This window comes from Sinohyriopsis cumingii, chromosome 15, assembly GCF_028554795.1.
Source record: "Sinohyriopsis cumingii isolate HCF-2022 chromosome 15, ASM2855479v2, whole genome shotgun sequence".
In the NCBI taxonomy this organism is placed as follows: domain Eukaryota; kingdom Metazoa; phylum Mollusca; class Bivalvia; order Unionida; family Unionidae; genus Sinohyriopsis; species Sinohyriopsis cumingii.
This window is the reverse complement of record NC_142975.1, coordinates 5,081,569-5,099,768: the sequence shown is the minus strand read 5'-3', so window position 1 is coordinate 5,099,768 and position 18,200 is coordinate 5,081,569. Positions and strand designations below refer to the sequence as shown.

The following is an 18,200-nucleotide window of genomic DNA, read 5'->3' as shown; positions in this document are numbered from 1 at the left end:
TTCATAATATAAATTGTGGGATTTCTTCGACATGTGTGTTCGGAAATCAAAGGTATCCATCTGGATTTCATTAAAAGAGCACGCAATGTACCGATCATTTAGCACCCACAATCAATAGTTATTGTCTACAAAGAGGTTTATTACCTGTAGAACAATGCTATGTTTTAACCTTGGTATATAATGCCTCGGGGATAACGGTTTGTCCTGTTGCACAATGCCAATGAATTTTATTTATCCAAACAGACTCTCTGATGTATTGTTTATTTATATTAAGCGGGGATCTGGTTTCTAATTAAAGCCATAGCTGTCACACATGTTTGAAGTGGTTGGCGAGTGTGGCGATTTTTTTTTTTTACGGGTACCCGCGTTTACGTTTCAATACCCGGGTTTTTCAATACGGTCGGGTACCCGGGTACCCGAGTACCCATTGACAGCCCTACCAGTAGATCAGTACTCAGAAACAAATAATATGAAAATCCTGTATGATTGTATCCCATACCTTTGTCAGAGTTTAGGATGTTGACAATTCAGTGTTGCATATGGGCTCTCATAGGTAGGGGAAACAGGGCCCATCTCTCTCTCGAGCTGGGTGGGGGTGCACAATATATTAGAAAAACAGTTAGAAAATAATACCATAAATTAGTGAATATAACACATGGGTTATATAATTTTTTCTCATCTATGCACACCACCCCAGGCATATATGTCTGGATGTTATTCATTATGATTGTTATTCTTATTTCCACATTGTATTACCGTATATACTCGCATATATGCCAAACAATTTAGGAAAAAATAAAGGCCTGAAAAAGGGGGGGTGTCGGCTTATCTGCCGGCCAGTGTCTAAACTTAACAGTTTTTAGGTCTTTTTGTTGACTATTTGATGGCACGAAAGAAATATTTGTTCCATGTCATAAGACATAGGCATGTATAAAAAACAACTTTCAGTGATCTGACAATTATTAAACTGTTAAAATGTACTATGATTGATTTTGTTATTATTTTGCATGTGCACATTTTCTCATTTCTCCAACTTGAAATTAAATGAAGGTAAATACAGACTTCATAATTCGCGGGCTGGTTGAGTTTACCTGGGAGACCAGGCTGAACTATAATGTACAGTACTTACACAGAGCAAAGCATGCATAGTGTCACTTAAATCCTTTTTATTCCCAGACATATCAGATGCAGATTTTGCTTTATTCATTGTTTCGACCAATATTGCATTCTTCCAGATCACCTTTCAGCTAGTTCTAAATAGCCGTTTCATTTGCGTTGAATCATGCATTCACGAGTTACTAATTTTCAGTTATAAAAGCGGTCCTACAAATGTAGGTACTATTTTTAAAAAGGTACGCATGTTTAATTGTACAAGGCACATAACCAGCATAATTTACATATTCCCGAAGAGTGGTAATAATAAAGGCTAAAATTCTCATATAGATCAACGAAGATCAACATCAATCAAATTTAGTTTTGTGTTTTAGCTGAACAAACATCATAACTTTACACATAATGGAAAGCTTGATGTTTCAGTGTCTCCTATGTTGATAGTCGTCGAATTTGTCTTTAGTTTTGCGACAGCAGTCCAGGCCAGTTAATTATTAAAACTGACTTGTGTTAAGAGGAAATTTTCAAACTATACCAGTACATTGATGTGCCTTTTACTCCATAATATTAGCATGATTACCATAGTTTTGCAAAATAGAGTGTAAGGCTTACTTATGAACTTTTAAAAAGCCAAGTAGGGAGACTGAATAAAAAAGATAGGGATTGGGACGTAAAATTGGGAGCTTTTTCTTGGCATTTTTAAAGCCTTATTTTCACTAAATATTGATAGATCTCCCTGGTCCAATATGAGTAAAATTCACAAGAAGACTAGCCGTTTCTTCCTATGACATGCCCTATTTTCCCCCAGGACATGCCCAATTTTCATACTTTCGTCAGCTGTGGTCAGACTGTACAATAGCTAATGATTAGTCTTAAATAAACAGGCAAGAAAGCCAGCACGACTAATTAAAGTTAATCCTTATCGATGCAACTGTTTTAAACGACTGTCCCTCCGTCATAATGCAAAGAAACCATGTTCTACTCTAATGTGTTTTATGCATGCACCAGCAATTGATTGGCAAAAAAAGGATTACCAGTTTTGTTGAAATAATGGTAACTAAATGGGCAGCCTAATGGTACCGTACATGTGGCAACTTTTCCCCTCGTATATCTGACCTTATTCCCTTATTATCCCTTTGTATATCCGACCTTATTCCCTTATTATCCCCTCGTTGTATATCAGACCTTATTCCCTTATTATCAACTCGTAAAGCAATAAGTATTCTTTACCATAAAACATGTAGTCTGAATAAGTTTTTTGAGAACACAATTGCTGCATTGTATGTATTTTCATTCCTCTTTTAAATTTAACGATGCTAAGTCACATTGGTATATACAGTATAAAAATGCCAGGTTTTCACTTGTGTAAGTTTCTTTTGTGGGAATGGCACTATAACATATGGAGTTACAGCATTTGTAGTGATCATTCTTGGGATTGTAATTAATTGTGGATGATTTTATTGTTGTGGTTTATTTTTTGGTTCTAGTTTATTTTTTATTTTTGTATTGTTGTAGCGGTAAAAAAATCATTAATTTATGTGAATAATGATTAAACTTAACATTCTATTTAGTGAAGAAGAGAATTTTTCCTAGTAAAGTAATTATTTTGTCACAACAATAATTCACAGGTGATACAACAGAACATGTAAGACTTTTCTTGTTTAGAAGAAATGAAAATTGAATATATAATGTAATAATCGGGAGTTCTCTGCAAAAAATCAAAAGATATTATGCAGTCGGGAGGTAGGCATGGAGCAACCCCCAAAACAGCTCAGCTTTTACTGCATTTGCATAATTTTCGAAGCATTATTTCTGAAACTTCATTTTTGTGTTTTGGAGATATCATTAAAGTTTAGCACAATGGTGCCCATGATACGACTCCAAGGGATGTACTTAATTCAGTTAGGTATTTACAAAGTAAAAATGTAACTACCAGTGCACTGATATAAAATGTCCAATAATACACAAACAAACAATAGTCGAGTCAAAAGGGAGAGCGTTACAGCAACTTACGATTGCTAAAATATTGTCATCATTCGATCAAATTATGCACAAATTTAAATTAGGCAGAAACAATAAGAAAACAGAAAATGAAATAAATTACTTTTCAAACAAGTTTATACCTTTTTTTGCATTACTCATGCACACCAACCTCAATAAGTATACATGTAATTTTTTAAATATTAGCTTGCCTAAATAATCGCATTTAGAACTTACCTCGTGCATCTTGAGATGTCTCAGAGTTTGGGGTTGGCTTATACGCGGGTCATGCACTTTTTGGTGTTTATAGCTATTCAGTTTGGGGTTTGGCTTATATGCAAATGGGCTTATATGCAAGTATATACGGTAGTTTTTTTTAAAGGCTCATTTTCTGTTTCAAACAACACCCAAGTTTGAAATATTAAATAAGGGTAATGTTGATTATGTAGTTATGTTTTACATTTCAGCTAAATTTTTCGAACTTTAATGACAATATAATAATAATACAAGATTAACATAATAAAATCAACATCTTCAATTCAATAATTTACTAATTTATGAAGAGTGGCAATGTTGTTTTGTTACAAAAATTCTTACAGTGCCAAAGCTGCATCTGATTGGCTGTCATTGTCATAAATAGATTCAGAGTTACCATAGATGAGTTGACTTTCAGAAGAATTTCACATTTCTGGAATACATTGCATTGTTATTGTAAAATCTATATGTGTGTAGTTATTGCCAGTGATTATTTATTGGTAGGTGACTATTTTATTGATTTCGAACCACTGGTAATGGGTAGGTGCAGGTTTGGTCCTGCATTTAAACAAAGAGAGTCTGAGGCATATTTGTGAAGTGTTTGAGGTGGCTGGAGGTTAGGAAACTAACTATGAATTGACCCAATTTGGTTGAAATGGCTCAGCTATGGTTCAAGGGTAAACAGAACGCATGATTTGCCACACCCTAGTATTTTATATTTTTATAATGAAAAGAAGCCAACACAGGCTGTGGTTGTTTATTATTCTTTATGAAAACCTGTGAGTTAAGCATGTTTGCAGCAGTAAAACTGCGGGTAATACATGAGTGCATGTTATACTTGGACATATGTTATCTTTGCCAATTTATGGTGGTACGTAATGCACCAATAGTGATATCAAATGAGATAATCTATTTTACTTTGACAGTTTTGCCTCCATAACTTTTTGACCAGCATTGTGCTATCACATTTTCGTGAACACTTATCATTACTGCAATTAACATTTTATCATGTGTACAAGTAATTCATGAAAACATTAATGTTTGAAGATCTGGTTAAACTGAAATGAGCTGCACCATGGAATTCTGTATTCTGGATCCTGCTGTAGTTTAACTTTAGTGTACACTAATTTACCAGCATTTAAAAATATAAATACCTATATTTTCTGAATTACTTTTCTTTTCAAACAAATCATTAATTAAATTACCAGTAGTGCCTTTGTATAAATTTAGTGTCTTTTGTCATTATCTAAGCCTGAAAATAAATTTATTCTTTCTGTCCATATTTTTTAATTTAAAATTCGCTACACTAATGGTCATCAAAAGCTTTACATTGAAACCTCAAACTTTGGCAGATATTAATTGCCATCACCTTTTGTTATTATGCCCAATGCTAATGCCAACAGAGACAAGGGTGGGCATCCTCTAATGCAAGCTGTAGGCTTATTTTTCGATTCGTATATCTTATGAAAATGCGCAGTGGAGGTGGGGGAGCCACATGTGGTGAAGATTAGCAGGACAGAAGATTCCGGGAAACCTACATTTTAACCTCGACCCTGAAATGTTTCGGGGAAATAAAACTGAACTGATAATAATTGGGGTCCTACTGTAATCACGTTTCCATCTGTCCATTTGTTCAGACTTATTGTAACCAACAAAGCTCAGCAACCCTTGTGCATAATTTAAGGCTTTTTTGTTGATGAATTTTCTATTAATTGTTTAATCAGAGTTTGAAGGTACTACATTAATTACCTTTTCAGTCCATCTGTTCACACATCTTGTAAACACACATAGACATAATTGAATGGAACACCTAGACATAAATGAATGCAACACCTAGACATAAATGAATGGAACACCTAGACATAATTTAATGCAATACATAGATATAATTAGGGTTAACCCTTTTCCAATGTTAAATCTCCAATTTCATATTCTTGTAACCAGCATTGCTCAGGAAATATGCATCATAATCTGGTGCAATTTGATGTATATATTGGCTTTTAGACTTTTGTCTGTTTAATTTCATCAACCCCATTTTGAATGGAGTTATGGCCCTTGACAATTAACTTTGCATGGGATTACCAGAATAGCTCAAGAACCATTCAACATTCTGATGTAAATTGGTATGATTTGATTCATTTATTCTCATTTGGATAGAGGTATGGCCTGTGACATGTCGTCATATAACAGATACAATTTGGTGTGAACACTATCTTATAAACTTTACATGTGTCTATTTTTGACATAGTTTCATCTGCACCATTTTAGACAGTTATTTCCCTTGTGAATCAAATTCTTATCTGCTCATATAAAATTGGGATGTTGCTTGCAGATAGCATATGTCATGAACCTTTGAACATATCCTGCATGAAACTGGTAAGTACATTGTCTCCTTGACCTTTTATATGCCTTTGAGTTTTCGTATTCTCAACTCGATTTTGGATCTAGTTACGTCCCTTAGCTATTAACTAAACTTCTTATCCTTACTCGAGATTTTGCTTTTTATCAGCAAAGCTCAGGAACCATTCAGCAATTTTATTTATACCTTTTTTTAAAAAGTTAGATGTGTCTTTTATGGGTTTGATTTGTCTAACCCATTTGGAGAGGATTATGGCCCTTGTTGATCACTGTAATATATTTACATGGGATGTTGCATGTATTGCAAATACATACATTGATGAGTCCTTGAAGGAGTTGATTTGAACCGTTCTACACAATCATTTAGAGGAGTTATCCCCCTGAATGCCCATCTTCACGTCTCTTTGGATTCCCAGGTGTGTAGTAACCATAGGAACAAATTGTAGTGGATGGGATGGGATGCACCCATTGATAATAGCTCCATTCTTATGATTCCTCCCTCATTTATTCTCCCTGATCCCCATGGGGTGATGTAGTGATGGTGATGACTGTTTGTAGATAGGGAGATGAAAGGTCAGAGTCACTGGAGCTGATATTAGTGGAAAGGCATTCTACTTAGAGTAAAATATCCTGGATCCAATTTTCATCAAATTTCATTGGTGGTCTACACTTGGGTAGATTTATCAGCCATATGATGCCAGGTGTCAAAAATCAAGATCACAGGATCAAAAACTTTAATTTTAGGTTCCACTTAATAAATCTACTTATCTAAATTTCCCTGCACCCATATATTATCATCTTTATAGTTGCTTTAAATTTGATGATGGGCAGCAGGTCATAGGTCAGTGTCTGCCATAACAGGATATGAAATTGCAAAATTATGTTAATTTTACTTTTGTAATAGTTATAGTTGTTCAGGAGTGATTAGTGTTCTCTGATTGCAGTTTTGTCTTTTATGTCTTTTGCATAAATTTAATTGTTAGTACCTGTTTGTATGCTTTAGCTAAGAAAGAAAAAATAAGAAGAAGAGAGAAGAAAAAATCACATTAATCACAACCTAAATATGTAGGAATGCTTTAGTGGGTGCAGATACAGGAGTTAATTAGATAGGAACATTAATATGTTGCCTTTGTATATTTGTAAATGTGGTGATGTTTAATTTAATTTTGACTTATTTCTTTTATATTTTATTTTCAGTTGCATGTTCTTTAGAAGAGAGACCTGGAAGGTGCTAAATTTTATTGGTAGCATAATAGAAGTGTCAGTTTGGTTTTTGTGCCTTTAATGAAACAGAATGTATCATTGTTTTCCAACAGGTTATGGGTAAATTCAAATACAGTGTAATTTCAGAAATATATTTTCTGCTGCAAACACAGATTATATTCATTGATGTACTTTTGTATTGAGGAGAAATGTTTTTTTCTCAGGTGTGTCATGGAGATATCAAGTCAGAAAATGTGATGATTACGGGATGGAACTGGTTACTGCTGACAGATTTTGCCAGTTTCAAACCTACATACCTGCCTGAGGTAAGATAGAGAGACCCATTACATAAAGAATAGTTTTGTCATGTTTTGTTCAGTTAAATTTTCAAATGTCATAAAAATTTGATGGAATATGATCAGGTTGTACAACAGAATTCTTACCTGGTTTTTTCATGTAAAGTGCAGTAAACCTTTTTGACAAAATTGGCTCTGCAAAGTAATGACCTTTAGGGGCTCATTTACTTGTATATGATGATCATATGATATGATTTTTCATGCATTTAGGTTTGTAGGTCGATTAGTAGATCATCTTACTCATAATCCAGGTGTTAATCCAAGTGTTTGGGTTTTTGATACCTGCCCATGCCAGGCTGAGATGGTTGCCTTGGTGTATCTTTAGAATAGGCACATGGCATATGTTTCATTTGATGTGGTAAGTCAGTAATGTGTTAAAAATGATGTTAAAACAACACACAAAAAAACCCCAAAACAACAAATACATAGCTGTCCACAGTGCACTGTTGAACCAAGACCTAGTGATGATCTGTTGTGCTAAGTCATAAGTAAATCCCAATGTTTTAAAACTCTTGTGTATCTCATTGTTAATTGACAATTATTCAGATGTTGGGCATTAAATATTTTGAAGTTGGGTTCATTGGCTTTTAAATTTTTAGTTATCCTGGTGTTAGGGATCTATGCTCTTAAAATAAGTAACGGAAAAGAGTGAAAAGCAACAAGCTTTGCAGAATTCAACAAATAAATTTATTTTCCTAGAATAAAAAGTTAAAATGTAAAAAAAATCCCAAGAAAATCAGGTATTGTGAATTCCCAAATAATCCTAATAATTTAAAATTGTGAATAAACTTTAGTGGAAATCCAAATTAAGTCCAATGCTAAAGGTGTTGATGTGCCTGTGATGACTTGTCAAATGTTAATGTTCCAACAGTCTTTTGTTGGATTACAGTGATACAATCCAAGAAGAAATCCTTATTAGAAATTCTAGTATTAATTCAAGTCTCTTTCCCTGAATGTTATCAGAGCACTTTTGTATTTCCAGAGAAGAAATAATGTGAATGATTCAGAATCAAATACTGTAACAACAATAACTTGATCCTGCTCGTTTGTTAAAGCACAAATAAACAATCTTTCCACTAACAAGATTATACAGTCCTTTACTTGACCTCAGGCCACAATTAACATTTTCTATTAAAAAAAAACAAACATGCAAAATAACCCTCAAGAAACTTCTCAATGTTTACAAAGTAAACTGTTATTTATAGTTAGAAAGTCTGTTACTAAAATTATGATATATAACATGGACTGTGCGAGATACGCCAGGTAATGGGGAATTCCAATAACCTAGACCCGGACCCAAATAAACATGTTTACTTCTGTTAATAATGTTCAGGTCAAGTAGAAAATAAACTTGATTTTGGACAAGATTAAGTCCAATATACAATCTTACATTACAGTTGAGGGGCCCTGAGTGGCTGAGTGGTCTAAAGCGCTCACCGTTCCAGATCACTGCCATCTCACCTCTGTCTGCATGGGTTCGAGTCCAAGGCTCGGCTAGTGTGGGTATGTGGGAAAGCATGTCAGTAGCTTCTCGAGGGTCGGTGGTTCTTCCCTGGGTTTTCCAGGGTTCTTCCTCCACCTTTTATACTGGCTGCCATGTATAGCCTATCTTGTGCTGAAAAATGGCGTTAAACCCAACAACAACAACATTACAATAGCATACTGTAGTATCATTTATTTGCATTGGGCTCAATTTTCGTGGTTTTGTAAAAATGTCATTTTCATGGTTTTGCCTATAAACTTTTACATATTAGTAGGTATTTAATTTCATGGTTTAACATCTACAAATACCCCAAAATAAAGAATACAAAATAATAAAACTTTGCCGATGCAAACGGCAGTCACTTTAGTGTTTAAAACTACTACCACCTGTGTGAGCACAAATCAAAGACCTGGCAAGTTCAATACTTAACCATGTTTTTGACTAAGTGAATAACATCAGTCAAAACTGACGCAGCCAACAACATAAATACAATGCTTCCATCTCTATGAGCACAAATAAAATACGTCATGATTGATCACTTTTGCCATGTTTTCATTTGAGTGCTCTGAATCAAAGAAAGCTGACGCATGCAAAAACACTAGACCAATCTGTTATTAAAGTACATATGATTGATCTCTTACTTAAACCACTGTCCATCAAGTTGTACCATCATGGCATTAACACAGTGGCTCAAGAGTGGTAAAATTCAACTTAGACACCCCCCCCCCCCCCCCCGGGTTCCTGGACTTCCTAACCCGCCAGAAGGTGTGAACATGGTGCATGTACCAGGCAGTTCATTACCTCATGACCCAGAAGAAACCCTGCTTCAGTTACTTTCCCATGTACCCACGCTAGCCGAGCGAGGAAAGTGTAACACAGTTGTATGCTAAACAAGTCTTGGATGCCATTATGGAAAAAGGTGTTGCTGGTGATGATCAATGCACAGTATTAGTAAACCCTGCAAACTCATTAATCAAGCAAATTCATGCCGAATGGATAATTGCAGCTCATGCAACAATGAGACAAAGATCGACCTAATTGTCAGTGGTTTTGAGAAAGCTGGACTTGTTTAATTCATCAATTTGGGGATTATTTACCTGAGAAGCATTTGTGAGTACCATGAGACTTGATTGACACAATGTTGATACAGTGGCTTTGTCCAAAAATCTGTGAAGTGTGAGCTTTAATACTCCACTCTAATTAGAGTATATACGTAGAGTTTCATTAATAACAGTGTTTCAAGAAATAGTTATAGTATTTTACAGGATTTTTGTTCTTAAAAATGCATGGATAAAATGAAATGTGCTTTCAGAAGGATATAAATGTTTCAGCAGCAGTTATACTCAAATGAAGGATCGATTTGAAGACGTTTTAAATTTAATTGTCATATGCTGTTATTTTGTATTAATTTTCAGTAATACTGTTGTTTGAATGCTTATGCTTTTCTTCTATTTTCTCTCTATCCTTGGGGCCCCGAGTGGTCTAAAGTGCTCTCCATTACGGATCACTGCCATATCACCTCTGTCTGCGTGGGTTCGAGTCTCGGATTCAGCCTATGTGGGTATGTGAGAAAGCTTGCCAGTAGCTTCTCGTGGGTCGATGGTTCTTTCTGGGGTTTTCCCAGGTTCTTCCTCCACCATTAATATTGGCTGCCATGTATAGCCTATCGTGTGGTGAAAAATGGCGTTAAACCCTAAAAAAAAAAAAAAACAACAACTCTCTATCCTTACTTACCTCACATATCTGTTTAAGGCAGTGAGTGTAGAATTATGGCTATCAAATTCCTTATCGAACATCTGCACTGAAACAATGATTTATAATTCTTGTTTCAAAAGGTTAAAATAAAAAATAAAACAAACACACAAAAGTTAATATTTATTTACCAGATTACAGTATTGACCTTGATTTATCAAATACTAGTAGCTGTGTTAATCTCTAGGAATAAAACACTAAGAAAATGGGGGGATCATCATCCTACATGGCTCATTTTTTGTTTGGGATTTAAAGTCGTGGTTCAGGGCAACAATGAAATCCATGAAAATTGGGCCCCCCCCCCCTTTATGAAAATTGATGATTATACAGTATTATGAAATAAAAAAATAAAAAAATAATGAAGAAACAATGCAAATTAAATATACATAACAACTTGTCATAAACCAGAGAGCTTATGGGATGGTTAACTGTGTCATCCTTTGGGATCCATCCCTTGTCCATTGTAGTTTGTTACAGATACTTCTAAATTACTTTGTAGTGAAACTTCGTGCAGACATTCATTCCATGGTCTAGTTGATCTTCAATGAAACTGCTGGGACATCCAATATGGCCTCCACAGCAGCCATCTTGGATACCTTGTTAGTGATACTCCTGAATGGATGAGCATGAGCTTTTACTGAAAGACTTCTTATGTTTAGTTGCTCCCAAACAAAAATGGTTTTTCTCAGACATCCAGTGAGGCCATCTTGACGATTTTTGTAGACACTACTTCTCCTTAGTGAATGGTAATGTCAGCTTGGACTTTTGCAGGAACACTTCTTCCGATGTCTGGTTGGTGGTAAATGAAAATAGTATTAATCTTTTCACCACTTTGGCTGCATGGTCATATTGATATGGGTTTCACCAGGAGACTTTTAATGATGTCTTCTTCTGCTTTGTCCTAGATGAAAATATGACATTCAGTATGAAAATACGACATCCAATATGGCCATGATAGCAGCTAATTTGAAAATCTTGTTATAGCTGAAGAATATTCAGCATTAAAAGGAATATCATGAATTCTGGGTGATTCTTTTTGGTAAGTAGAGCAACAGTCCCATCTTCGTCAGTGATGAGAAATACATGTGGATATCAATTTAGCTTTTTCTTGGTCAGTGATGAGAAATACATGTGGATATCAATTTAGCTTTTTCTTGGTCAGTGATGAGAAATACATGTGGATATCAATTTAGCTCTTTCTTGGTCAGTGATGAGAAATATATGTGGATATCAATTTAGCTTTTTCTTGGTCAGTGATGAGAAATATATGTGGATATCAATTTAGCTCTTTCTTGGTCAGTGATGAGAAATATATGTGGATATCAGTTTAGCTTTTTCTTGGTCAGTGATGAGAAATACATGTGGATATCAATTTAGCTCTTTCTTGGTCAGTGATGAGAAATACATGTGGATATCAATTTAGCTCTTTCTTGGTCAGTGATGAGAAATATATGTGGATATCAATTTAGCTCTTTCTTGGTCAGTGATGAGAAATATATGTGGATATCAGTTTAGCTTTTTCTTGGTCAGTGATGAGAAATACATGTGGATATCAATTTAGCTCTTTCTTGGTCAGTGATGAGAAATACATGTGGATATCAATTTAGCTCTTCCTTGGTCAGTGATGAGAAATACATGTGGATATCAATTTAGCTCTTTCTTGGTCAGTGATGAGAAATACATGTGGATATCAATTTAGCTCTTCCTTGGTCAGTGATGAGAAATACATGTGGATATCAATTTAGCTCTTTCTTGGTCAGTAATCAGAAATACATGTGGATATCAATTTTGAGGAGACATCTCTAAATTTAAAGCCATGAAATCATGAAAGATAAAGAATTGTAAATGATACAAGCGTCATTGTCAGATCAGTGTTTAAATTTCCACATTACATATAATTTGTGACCGCTCCAGTGGCATAGTGGTTAGAACATCCACCTCAGATGCGGGAGGTCGTGAGTTTGATCCCTGGCCAAGTCATACCAAAGGCTTACAAGAATGGTACTAAGAGCCGCCTCGCTTGGTGCTCAGCATTACGAGTTAGTTTTAGGACTGGTCAGTCTGGTGTTAGGATAATGTGACTGGGTTGGACATCACGTTACATGTCTGCAGCATGATGCCCCAGTGCTAGACATCACTATAAACTGCCACATTGCAGACATTGTAGCGATATGACTGAAAAATTGTTAAAGCTACATTAAAAATCCTAATCACATCACATCACAACACATATAATTCGTGTAATTTTCTTAGAAGTATATTTAACAATGAGAACTTGAAATGTTTAACATCTTTATATGTCCTTCACTTAGATCCACTATGTTTCCTACTGTCAGAAAGTGTTAGTGCTGTAAATATTTGTATTATTGTATACAATGCAGTGAATATTTGTATTATTGTACACAATGCTGTGAATATGTTTGAAGGATTGTACATGGTAATTTGAATATTTATAGGTTTGTACACAGTGATGAAAATATTTGTAGGATTGTACACAGTGCCATGGATAGTAGAAGGGTTGTACACATTGTTGTGTATATTTGTAGGACTGTACACAGTGCTGTGAATAGTTTGAAGGATTGTACACATTGCTGTGGGTATTTGTAGGATTATACACATTGCTATTAATATTTTTTTGAGTTTACATTGTGCTGTGAATATTTGTAGGATTGTACACAGTGCTATCGATATCTGAAGGATTTACAGAGTTGAGGTTTTCTTATGACTAATTACTGTATGAATTGGAGGAAACATCATTTTTTCAGGACAACCCTTCTGACTTCTCCTACTTCTTTGACACCTCACGCCGGCGGACATGCTACATAGCACCAGAGAGATTTGTGGAGAGCAGTTATAAAAGTCCTGATATAACAGGTCAGACAAATAACCTTGACCTGACATCCAGTGAGGTCAAAACTGGTGACCTCACCCCTGCAATGGATATCTTCTCTGCTGGGTAGGTACTTTCTCTTTTGCCGAGTCAGCAAGATGACACTTCTCAATGCACTAGTGCCTCCTCATAATAAATATTTTCTGATATTTATTGTTTGCTAATGTTAATGTGAAATGTTCACTCTTATTATCTGGCATGTATTAGAAGATTGCATTCAATTGAACCCTTGTGGAGAGTTAGTGGAATACATGTTTAATCAAGGGTTAAATAATTTCTGTTTTGTTTTAGGTCTTCTTGTATAAGATCAATATTCATTTACAAACCCCTCTTATGTCCCCTTGCATCTGAATCCACTGTAAATGTGAAAAGAGCAGATTTACTTGAGTTACTCTTTTGAAAAACATACTCTGGATAAATTCTGTTAGACATAAAGAATAATCATTGCTAGGGAACAGATTACTTCCAGAGGAAATACGATTTGTTAGTAAACTTGGCAAGACTGGTTTCATTTACTTTTAGAAAGACTGGTTTCATTTTCTTTCAGCAAGACTGGTTTCATTTACAGTTTTTGCACTAAATAGCACAATAAGCACATGCAATTTGAATGGAAGAACATTTCCCACTTTGATTATGAGATAGCTATTTTACAGAACATTAGCATATTTACCTTGCATCTTGTATTACTTAAAGTTCGCACTTATTTAGAAAGGTTTATTTTTCTAATATTTTGTGCCATTCTTCATTTTCACAGTATATGCATTGCTCTATTAACACAAATTTGTTATCACTACTCATTCCAAATTTCTTGGAGGATTGCTGTGAACTGTGCATACCTATTCATTCCAAGGACTTTTTGTCAGTTAGGCGGAGCTTGTGAAACCATTTGAGACTGGTCAGATCTGGTTATATAAAGACCCCAGATGAGATGTATTACAATTGACTTGTTATGCTAATGAGGTGAATTTTGCATCTGATTGGCTGTTGTATGCACAAGACCCCAGATGAGTTGTATTACAATTGACTTGTTGTGCTAATGAGGTGAATTTTGATTGGTTGTTGTATGCACAAGATGACTTGGTTACATTTTCGTGTCTACTGAGTATTCCTGAGCTTGTGAACACTCCAGAAATCACCTTTCTGAGGTTTTGAACACTGTAGAGATCACATTTCTAGATGTACTTTGATAATCCTTCCCATGTTTTCAAGATGAGGATGAGCTGATTTGTCAGATACGTTGGGAATTAAACCTGTGTCCTTCTGATCACAAGTCAAATACTTTGACCCTCCTGATCACAAGTCCAATACCCTAACCACTTAGCCACCACATGTTTCGTGGGTGGGATCTCAATGGTTTCCATGGGATCCCTGCTGATTGCACAGATTAACTCCTCTTACAATGCCAAGAAAGTACATTTACTTTGATGACATTCATAAACAGTTTCTAAGTTATGAATAAGGGCCTATTCTCTATGAGTAAGGAGAGATGAAAGGAAGGATACTGGGTGTATGCATGAATTGTCTTTTCTAATCTTGAGAAATTTTTAAATTTTTTTTTTAAATTGGAGTGGAGACTTAATTATCACAATTATTTATTTGGTAAAGACTGTTAGAAGGGACTATACAGTGTATCAATATCAAACTTATTAAAATAATCTCATGTCACAAATATGCTACACATCGTGAAGTCCTTAAAAATTTAATGACACTTTCTGTAAATGCATACTTTATTCATAGGATATCCACCTATCAATCCATCATTCTGTCTTTCCATCATTATGTCTTCTAAATTGCTGGGTGGAAATTCATTAAACTAAGTGGTTGTGTTGCCCTGTGGTAATTACCTGCAAGAGGGTGTGTTATCGTTAACCTGGGAGGGGTTCATGGATGAGATTTTTTTATATAAATTGCAACGACATTTGCAATTATTTTCTTTTTTCAAATCAAACTTTATGGTAGACAAATACCATCACCATACATAGGTGATGGTATTTGTCTGTCCCTCTTTTTAATGGTATGGGTGAGTGTCCACTAAAAAATGATTTCACAGTATTATGAGTTACTGAAGTTACAAACTTTATCTTTTATCTATTATCTTCAGATGTGTGATTACAGAACTCTTCACAGAAGGTACCCCACCTTTTGACCTGTCACAGCTGCTCTCCTACAGAAGCAAAGACTACAGTCCCTGGAAAGTGCTGGAGAAAATTGATGATGTTAATATTCGGGTAGGCAAATGTAAATTGACTTTAATGTATACATGTCCCTTGCTGATATTTTAATTAGATGCAAGCATGGTTAGTTTGCTTGAAAATTTGTTACCATAGTTACAGTTTTGGTTGAGAGCTGCTATTTGGTGGCTGGCAAAAAGAAAGAATTTTATTATAGTAGTACATCTTTTTAAAAATTGGTAAAAATTTGCTCTTACATAAGTTTGATGTAAATGAATTTCTGAAAATTGTATCATTGTATTTTAAAACACAGAATGCTCTATAATTATGTAGCATTTATTCTGCAGGACAGTATATAGGCAAAACTTGTTTCTTTTTTTAATGTGTTAGGACTTGGTGAGGCATATGATGCAAAAGGACCCCGCCCATCGTCTCTCTGCAGAGGAATACTTGATTCAACAGCGAGGAAAATCTTTCCCTGAGTATTTCTACACCTTTCTGAAGATCTACATTCAGAGATTTGCTACACCACCTATACTTACACCAGATGATAGGATAGCTAGGTATATTCTGATTTTACTTATCTGCCCTTCCCCTCCACGCCCCCTTTTACAAGCTAACTGGTGTTGAATAAGCGTAATGCACCTTTCTGCAGGTCATAAGAGGTGAGTGATGGATGCAGCAATGAAATGCATTTTGTGCTTATGTCCAACTGATATCTTGAACTGTTTTTAGCTTTTTACAAGAGTTTGATTTACATAGAAAATTCTTGACCTTGTAGTTTAAATATTTTGCCCTTATCATTTTTGTATGCATTTATGAAGAGATTTTTGGAACATAGTGACTTTTTATCTATTTGCTTGGAAGTGCCCCATTTAGCTAAGTGGTCAAAGGCATTCACCTTTACAGATCACTGATATCTCACTTTTGAGCATGGGTTTGAGTCTCAGGCTTGGTCAGTGTGGGTATGTCATCAAGCTTGTCAGTAGCTTCAGGTTAGTTGGTGGTTCTTCCAGTGTTTTGCCAGGTTCTTCTTCCACAAATCTATTGGCCACCATCAAATCCATAACAACCAACCAACCAGCTTTTGCTTGAGAGGTTTGTCATCCTAGGGATCTTTTGGGTGGATTATCTTGCTGATAATTTCTGCAAGGTTGTTACCTTCAATATTTTTTATACCTACCTTTTACTCAGTCCTTGATACATTATTAGGACCTCTACATTTATACGTAGATACATGCACATATAGAGACATGCATGCATGTGTACACACATGTGCACACACACCTTTTCCTTTTACAATAATCTGATTTATAAGAATGTTAGATACAAAGATAAGATTTTTAATGACTAAGAATAAATTATTCTAATCATGAAATCACTGTTAAATATTATATGCAATTACAGTAATTATCAAAATATACTAAATGCTTCAGGTTTCTAACTTAGTGTGATTATAACTGTGGTTGAGATATGGAACTTTGTACTCAGAGCAAACACCCACTTTTGAGATGTGTAATAAGTGTGAGATGAAATTAAGATGATTTAGAATGCAATTTTTTTAATTAAAAAATCATCTTGAGAAAAGTAAATTGAGGTAAATTCAATTACCATACAGGTTTAGGTGGGGTAATATTTATTTGTCAAAATAGACACAAGGCAAATATACTAAATTTTTGCTTTATAAAGGTAGTTTTGTAGATTCACAAGTTGGATTGATATAGGTGCAAAAACATGTCTTCCGAGCAAAATGATAAAACATAAGCTGTATTGATAGAGAATTGTGTGTTGAATCATATTTGTATCAGTTTCCACTGTAAATATTTAACTTTGAGCACACAGCATCTATGCCAGAAAGTAAAATTTTATGAAGACTGTGAACTTTAATCATTAGCTTGCAAATAAGTGATTTTTCTTTAAATTTTTTAGCATTTGTGTACCAATTTCAAGTGTATGGGCTAAAGAAGCAAAATATGTAAATATTACTTACATCAGCTATCAGTCAGTGATCTTATACCTGGCATGCAACTATAAGCTGGTAGTCTAAATAGGTTGATTTTAAAATATACAAGGTTATATATTGTATATAAATTTTTTAAAACAAGCAAGGTTGTATCTTTTAAACTGTAATGACTTTAAGTCTTGGGACACCCTAAATTATTTTCAAAAGTTATTTTTTTATGACCTATAAAATTTGGGACACAAAATTAAAGCAATTTTCTCGTGTTCTTGGGACACCTTCAACATTTGTAAAAAAAAGATGTATTTTCTCGATCATAATGACATTTTTTAAAAGTGACCGTGGTGTTTAAGGGACTGTCATCATGAATTGTTACATAGGAATGTTATAAATTGATATAATTTGTTTAAAAAGTCAATAATTATATTTAATTTTCATCTGTTTCCTTTTTATTTCTGTCCTTTTTAAATGTGTATAATTTGATGACAAGAGTTGAGCATTAGTGGGTTGCTGTAAGCATTTACACCAGTAACCTATCCCTTTTGTCTTGAGTTTTTTTGTTTAAGCATTATTGCATTAGAATATTGTATCAGTGTACCAGTAATTACATTTTATTTTGCCTTGAAAAAGTAAATACCTAACCATCTAAGACTGCTCCCATTGTGACAAGAACGAACAACAG

At 34.7% G+C, this 18,200-nt stretch overlaps 1 protein-coding gene across 2 annotated transcripts in view; it reads left to right on the top strand.

The window, feature by feature from the left end:
• The window catches only part of LOC149781200 (phosphoinositide 3-kinase regulatory subunit 4-like), a 137,579-nt gene that overhangs the window by 14,658 nt on the left and 104,721 nt on the right, over positions 1 to 18,200 (top strand). For both annotated transcript variants that reach the window (XM_089935262.1, XM_089935261.1), the window contains exons 6-9: positions 7,131 to 7,232; positions 13,263 to 13,453; positions 15,489 to 15,615; positions 15,949 to 16,121. In XM_089935262.1, the coding sequence (XP_089791388.1) occupies positions 7,131 to 7,232; positions 13,263 to 13,453; positions 15,489 to 15,615; positions 15,949 to 16,121 (593 nt within the window). The remainder of the gene's footprint in view (positions 1 to 7,130; positions 7,233 to 13,262; positions 13,454 to 15,488; positions 15,616 to 15,948; positions 16,122 to 18,200) is intronic.